Raw genomic sequence first — 7,742 nt, forward strand, 5'->3', positions numbered from 1 at the left:
CAATGTACAGAAGAGCTATGGGGTGGTGAACATGCCTAAAATCCCTGCTAGAGGGTAGACTGAAGTTGGCATAGCTTATGAACTCAGAGTTTTGAGCTGTAGAAGGCTAAGCCAACTGGGTGTCTGCATCAAGTTCAGGATTAATATGCTGGGGGTACAGGGGAGGTGGTGATGTAGAGAAGGCAGTACAGATTGCCTAAGGAGGAGCAAGCACACCCACGTCTGAAACAAGTATCTCAAGTGATCAGAGTGGGGGAGTGTGACTAGGCCTGTGAGCAGCCTATGCAATTACCATTTGAGTAAAATAGGGAGATTCAGTCTTTAAAAAAAAAAAAAGAATTCCCAGAAGAGAAGGCCAGAAAGAATCACAGACAAGCAGAACAACTCTGAAAGTTACACACTGAATTTATTATAAATTTTCAAAGAAAAAAAAGCTGTACATAATAGAGAGTAACAGTTTCATGTGCCATCCCTTTTTCCTATTCTACTGTGTAATTTCCTAGGGTGCAGGAAATTATCATCTTATTCAATATCTAAGTTCAGAACGTTTTTAAAGACGCTTATTACATGCAAAACACTATGTCAGGTTCTAGGGATATAAAAAAGGCAACATTCCTAGGTCTAAATTCTTCTAGAGAATACAATGTATACACAAATGACATGACACAAATGCTGGTGAGAAGACAAGGTAAAAGACTAGATGCCTCATCTAAGGAACAGCAATTCAGCCACTTTAGCCAGAGAGTAGAGTGCATGGAGGAGAGTAATAAGAAACAAATCTAGTTAAGTCAGATACTGATTTTTATTATTATTAGTTACATAAATCACTTTCCTAAACTGAACCATCTTTACATTTTCAAACTGGTAACTCAAGTGCCCACACTGGGACCCTGGGTTTGTGATTAGTGAGCATTTTCCTTACCTAACCCAGCCCCAGACCTACCTTGCCATGTCCCAGCCATATCTAAGCCAAGCTGCTGCCATACTCCTTCCCCTACTCCCACCTCTAGCTCTAAGAACAGTAATCAAATTACACTAACGATTCTTTTAGGATTTGCTCTAAGGACTCAATCACCATTTCAATTACTTCCAAGTCCAAAACACTCTTCCACGATTCCTGCTCCAACACTCCTCTATGCATATTAACTTCCCCTATCAGAATGTAAGTATCTCAAAGGCATGGATTGTCCAGACCAGGTGGGGAACTTGTGATTCAAGGGCCACGCTTGAGGCCCTAGAGGGCCACACAAGCCCTCAAAGACTATCTGTATCAGATTCTCCAGCTCTTGCTATGCCGGCTGGCCCTATTCATTCACTCATTCCTGATATGATTCCACCCTGGGTCATAGTGAAAATCTGTAATGCTGTGCTATAGTCATTTTGCCAATATTTAATTTAATATTTTGTATCAATATTTATTAGTATTATTGGTCTCTGCTTCCTCTGTTCAAAACCACACTGAACTCATAAATGAATCAAATAAAAGATGCCTATCTTCCCTATTTTTTAAATAAACCTCTTTATCCTGGAAGTTTCAATACATCCTTGGATGTCTCACGTTGGAAGTACCTTCTTTTCCTCCCCCCTCTGATTGGCTGATTCCTCCTAGAACCTCCATTTTAATGAGGAGGCCCAGACATCTCCATATCTAAACATTGTCTTCAACTCTTCTCCTCCCCTACCCTTTTAAATTTTTTTATTGTGCTTTTTTCTCTCATTAGAATGTAAGCTCCTGAGGGCAGGGCCTGTCTTTCTGACTGTTTAGCATAATGCCTGATGCCAGTTAGTAGGAGCTTAATAAATTATTGTTCACTTGACTTTAGGGAACAGGGATGTATATATTTTTAATGTTCAACAGAATTCACTTAAAATTTATCTAAGCAAGGAATTTTTAACCCCTTTTGAAGTTCATTTGTTGCTTGTTCAATTTCTGAAATTAAGTTGTTTAGATTCTTTCTTTCCTATATTTTTTTTTAATGGAAGTATATCATATCTTTGCAAATGTTCATCCATTTCAATCAAACCTTTGCTTTTGTTGGAATACATTTGCATCTAATAGTTTCTGAAAATGTATTTCCTCTTAGAACTGAAACGTGGCCTGCTTTAAATGCCATACTGATAGACCTGCATTTTATCCTAGAGACAATCCTAGGACTCATTAAAGATTTTTTAAGGAGAGTGAAGTACTCAGATTTATATCTAAAGATTAATTCTGGTGTATATATAGAGGGTTGGAGGGTAGAGAGATTGGAAGGAAAGAGTCTGATTAGGAAGCTAATGCAATAAGCCAGGCAAGTGATGATCAGACACTGAACTAGGCAGTAGCTGGATTAGTTTAAATAAAAAAAAAAGATAAGTGATGAGTGATACGGTAGAAGTAAAACCAACAAGATTTGGCAACTGGTTGGATAGAGAGGCTGAGCATATGTCTTCTTCTATAAACTGAGAGAAGGAAATGTCCCGTGCACATAAAAGGCAAATATTTATTGAAATGAACTTGAGAAGAAATGAGGAACTCTTCTCTCCCGAACCTGGCCCTCCTACAAACTGCCACATTCAAAATCTCAGGGTCATCCTTGACTCTTCCCTCTCCCTCAGCCCCCATTTCCAATACTTTTGCCTGGCATTCAAGGTCTGCTATGATCTTATGTACCCTATCTTTCTCATCTACCTTCCACACATTCTAGCAAAAATTAAGTACCCAAACACGTACTTCCCCGCACGCTTTGATGTCTTTACTCATACTGTTGCCTATGCATAGAATGCTCTCTCTGCCCAGTTCACCTACAGAATTCCTGACCAGATATTAAATCTCAATTCAAATGTTAATTTTTCCATGAAGAGGTCCAAAAGCTAGGATTAACACAGGTCCTCTGATACCAAATGTAACACCATTTTCCCCACACCATGGCTACTTGCTGGTCCCCCACTGAAGAATCCAGAAGCCTTGCAGACCTGAATTGGATAATAAGAAGGTGCATTGTCTTTTGGAATATGTATTTGAGACATAATGTATAACCAATGCTTATCAAATTCACCAAGTAGGCCAACTACCCACTTCTACTGATACACATCAATAAGTCAAACACCTATGACGTCATCAGGGAAGGATCTCCCAATGTGAAAATTTCCTCCACTGATCCAGATCAAAACCCAGCCATAATCTGTAGAATTAGACAACTGTCTACATAAGTTGCCCAAAACTTTAAAGAGGAAAACAGATTTGCCCTTGGTCAAAAACTTGTAGATGTAATAGGTAGGATTTAAACCCAAGTGTTTTCTGACTCCACATTCAGCCTTCTATCCATTATGCCTAGCTGTCTCTCCACTGATGATAAAGTGAGAATAATACTACCCAAAGAAGCCTGGATTGTAACTTTCATGAATGAAATCCCAGGTTGGTTGGGATTGGAAACTAGATGACATTCCTCTAAAGGAATGAGTGGTGTTTTCATCTCATCTTCAGGCAATGACTTTCCAGAGAAAAGGGGGTGGGGGGAGATATGAGAAGTGAAAAACTAGCTATATGGACAGTGTTACTATGAGTAAAATCCATCTACAAACTGAAAGGTGAGTATTTTCTTTGCTCTCTTGGAAGATACCATTCTATTGCCCTTGAGGTCATTCTCTTTTATTCCAGTTTTTGATTTAAAGTCCTTCTCCTCTCCAAGGACAACCATTTTACATGACCTCCTGATCCCATTCCCTCCTACCTTCTCCACCAGATTGCCCCCACTATCATTCCCCTTCACTCTAACCTTTAGTCTTCTCTACTGCTTCCTTCCCTGCTGCCTATACACACCAAGTCTTCCCCAGTATTAAAGACTCTCTCTCACTAGATCCTACCATCACCAATAGCTATTGTCCTGGAGCTACCCTTTCTTTCTCAATTAAATTCCTTGAAATAGCTATATATTCTTGTCATTGTCTTCTAAACACTACAATCTAGGCTCCAAAGTTATAGTTCAGCTGAAAGATGTTCATATACAAGTATACACAAAACACATAGCAGAAACAAGATAACCTCCAGGAGAATGCACTAGCAGCTAAGAGACCCACAAAAAGCCTCATACAGAGGATGGCACTTGAGCTTACCAAAATTATCAGTGACTTCTTCATTGACAATTGCAAATGTCTTTTCCTAATCCTTATCCTTCTTGACTTCTCTGCAGCATGTGATACTGTTGACCACCCTTTCCTCTGGGATACTCTCTCTTCTCTAGGGTTTTGTGATTGCTTCCTCCTGTTTTTCTTCCTACCTGTCTGACTGCTTCTCCTTCATATCTTTTACTGGATCAGCAACAATTAGGAGACGGTAGACATGTTCCAAGCCTCTCTCTCACTTGGTGACCTCATCAGCTCCTATGGGTTAAATGAAAATCTCTATGTAGAAGACTCCCAGATCTATATATCTTGCCCTGATGTCTCTCCTGGGTTCCAGTTCCACATCATCAATTGCCTATTGGACACTTTGTGCTATATATTCCAGAAATATCTCTCTCAATAATCTTTCTCCTCAAACCCATTCCTTTTCCAAATTTCCCTATTACTGTTAAAAACACCACTATTAACCTTTTACTACCTTGGTGTGTCATCCTAAATTCCTCTCTCTCACCTCACATATTCAATCAGTTGCCAAATCTTTTCTACCTCCACACCACCTCTCTCATACTCAAAAAGTTGCCACACCTGCTTAGATCTTCAGCCCCTCTCCCCTCTCACTGGTACCCTACCTACTCTGATCCATCCTTCACAAAGCTGTGAAAGTAATTCTTTTAACCTACCAATCTGACCATGTCTGTCTCTGTCTCTCTCTCAGCTTCAGTGGCTACAAATTACCTTTAGGACCACATATGAACTCCTGTTGGGCATTTAAAATTTTGACTTTTACTTTCCTGGCCCCATCCTACCTTTCCAGCCTTCCTAAACATTACTCCTCATCACACACTCTATAGTCTAGCCATACTGGCTTTCTAGATCTTATACAAAATGCTTCATTCACCCTCTCTTCATGACTTTGCACAAGCTGTCTGCTAGGCCTGGATAGTTTTCTTCCTCACCTCATGTCTTGCAATACTTGGCTGGTTTCAAAACTCAGCTCAAATGTCATCCTCTGCACAAGGCTTTTTCTGGGTCACTTAGCTGCTAGTACATTCTCCCCCTAGGTTCTCTTGTTTCTGCTATCTGTTCTGTATATACCTACATAAGAGCATCATGTCTCCTCCTTAGATTGTTAACTCCTTTGAGAGTTGAAACTGTCAGGTACTATCTTGGGATTCTATATTCAAAATGTCTCTGGCATTGATCCCTTCCCTTTCAATTCTCACGATCTGAATGGCTGGCTAGGAGTTCATTCTAACCAAGATGTTCAGGGCTTTATTACCTATCAAAAGGAACATCACAAGTACTGTCAATGTGTTGCCCATTAGAAAGAGCACTGGATTTGGAGCCAGTGAATATGGTTCAAATTCTGGCTCTGCCACTTACTATGTGGCCTTGCTTTCCATAAGTGACCCTAGGCAAGTCAATTCCCTTGTTGGTTTCCTCATCAGTAAAATGATTGGATTGAACCAGATGATCTTCCAAGTTCCTTCCACCCTTAATTCTACACATTGTAGCTATGACTGAAAAAGGAGGGCCTGGCATAATTAGAATACTGGAAATCTGAAGAAGACTCAGGTGCTCTAGCTCTACTGAACTGTTCGTAATCTTACATGAACTGAACCTTTCTAGAACTCAGTTTTCTCCATTAGGTTGTGAGGCTCAAATGAGATAATGGATTAAAATACTTTGCAAATCTCTGAGCGCCATGAAAATGCAAATTATCTGCCTGGAGCCTAGACTCTAGGGTACAGGTTCACAGATTAAGAGCTGGAAGTTCTTGAGCTCAACAACTCCAATACGCTAGGTGGCACAGTGGATAGTGCCCTGGAATCAGGAAGACTTGAGTTCAAATCCAACCTCGGGCTGTGTGACTCCCAGCAAGTCATTTAAGCCTGTTTGCCTCAGTTTCCTCATCTTTAAAATGAGCTGGAAATGGCCAATCACTTCAGTGTCTTTGCCAAGAAAACCCCAAATGGGGTCAGGAAGAATCAACAAGACCTAAGAACAACAAATGTTGTGCTTTAAGGTTTGCAAAGCTCTTTTCACATTATCTCATTTAATCCTCACGACAAGGTAAGGAGGTAGGTGCTACTATTCTCCTTTTTTTTTTTTTTGCAGATGAGGAAACTAGGGCTTAGAGAGATTAAGTGACATAGCTGGTGATTGTCTGAAACAGGACTTGAACTCAGCTTTTCCTGATGCAAGTCCCAACGCTCGTTCCACCCACCTGTCCCAATGCATTTTATAAATGAGGAAACTGAGGCTTAAAGAGATGAAGCCACTCACCCAAAGTTACAGACTTAATTAATGTCAGCGCTGGGAAATGAACTACAAATCCAGCATTCTTTCCACGCGGCCTCCCATCTTTGCATCTCTCAATACCAAGCACCGTTACCCTACACACAGTAAGAACTTAATAAATGCTTAACAGACGAAGCGAAAGTAAGGAATGGTCGATGGACTTGGAACCTTTTCCCTGACAGTCCAGGGACCTGGGCGGGGGGAGGAATTACGGGGCCCCTCAGTTTTGGCTGGAGGCACGTGCGGCTGCAGGACACAGAGTTCAAATTAAGCCGCCAGAGGCAGGCGAGAAAGAAGGCGGCACGCTCAGCCCGGCGCGCGCACGCGCGTTCCCTCTTCCTCCCCATCTCCCCCGTCCTCCACGAGCCCCGCCCCCGCGACCACCCGGCTCCAAGCGATGAGGCTGCGCGCGCCGCACCTCCTCTCTAACCTCCCACTCTCAAACAACACGAGGAGGAAGCGCGGCACTGACCGGCAGCCGAAACTCCAGGTGCTCCTGCGCCAACAGCAGCAAGTATCGGTTCAGCGTGCTGGGAAGCGCCATGTTGCGCCGCCGCCGCAACAACCTCCTCGGGCCGCCCTTTGCGCATGTGCGGGGGCGGGGCTTGGGCGTGTTCGTGGGATCAGAGGCCACGCCTTCTGTTGGGGTGATTTGTTAACACTGAGGAAGGAGGGGTCCTGTATTCCAGTAGCACCTACTTATCCTCATTTTAACAAACATTTATGTTTAAAAGCTTTTTAGCGTTTTCTTATCTCCTAGATTTCCCCCGCATCCCTGTCCCCTCCTCGCAGAGAGCCATTCCTTAATGGTAAAGAATTTTTAAAAATCAGCTAAACCAATGAATCTGTTTTTTTCTGCAGTGTTCCATACCCATGGATCACCCTCCTTGCAAAGGGAAGAGGGGAGGCATCTTCTCATCTCTCTTTTTGGGGGAGGGTGAGCTTTCAACCACAATTAAACCCAAAAGTGTACTGAAGCCAGCTGAAGCCAATTGTTAATATTTCAGGGTGAGCATTTACACCTGGTATTGTGCAGTCCTGCAAATAAGGACCTGATTGTCTGGATTTTACAAAGTGTTAATAATGCAGGTTAAAAGTGTTTGTGCATACATTGCCCCCCCACCCCCTAGCCCTCCATAAACATTTACCAGCATGCTCCTATTATGCCCTATAAACATTGCTTCAGCTTAGCAGGAGTACTGAAGTGATGTCATTGCTAGACTAGAGGCCTGGTGACTACAGCTTAATAATGATCATAATAATAGTGAATTGCACTTACATAGCACTTCAAGATTGCAAAGTGTTTTATATCCATTATCTCATTTGAGCTTCACAAC

General features: G+C 42.0%; 1 protein-coding gene across 2 annotated transcripts in view; it reads right to left on the reverse strand.

The window, feature by feature from the left end:
• Positions 1 to 6,978, reverse strand: part of TRMT11 (tRNA methyltransferase 11) — a 60,927-nt gene extending 53,949 nt beyond the window's left edge. For both annotated transcript variants that reach the window (XR_002324671.2, XM_020986988.2), the window contains exon 1: positions 6,878 to 6,978. Coding sequence is in view for 1 of the 2 variants with exons in the window: in XM_020986988.2 (XP_020842647.1) it covers positions 6,878 to 6,949 (72 nt within the window). In the remaining variant the exon portion in view is untranslated. The remainder of the gene's footprint in view (positions 1 to 6,877) is intronic.
• Between the last annotated feature and the right edge of the window lie 764 nt (positions 6,979 to 7,742).

Source organism: Phascolarctos cinereus, unplaced genomic scaffold (genome assembly GCF_003287225.1).
Source record: "Phascolarctos cinereus isolate Bilbo 61053 unplaced genomic scaffold, phaCin_HiC Scaffold_5;HRSCAF=322, whole genome shotgun sequence".
Lineage (NCBI taxonomy): Eukaryota > Metazoa > Chordata > Mammalia > Diprotodontia > Phascolarctidae > Phascolarctos > Phascolarctos cinereus.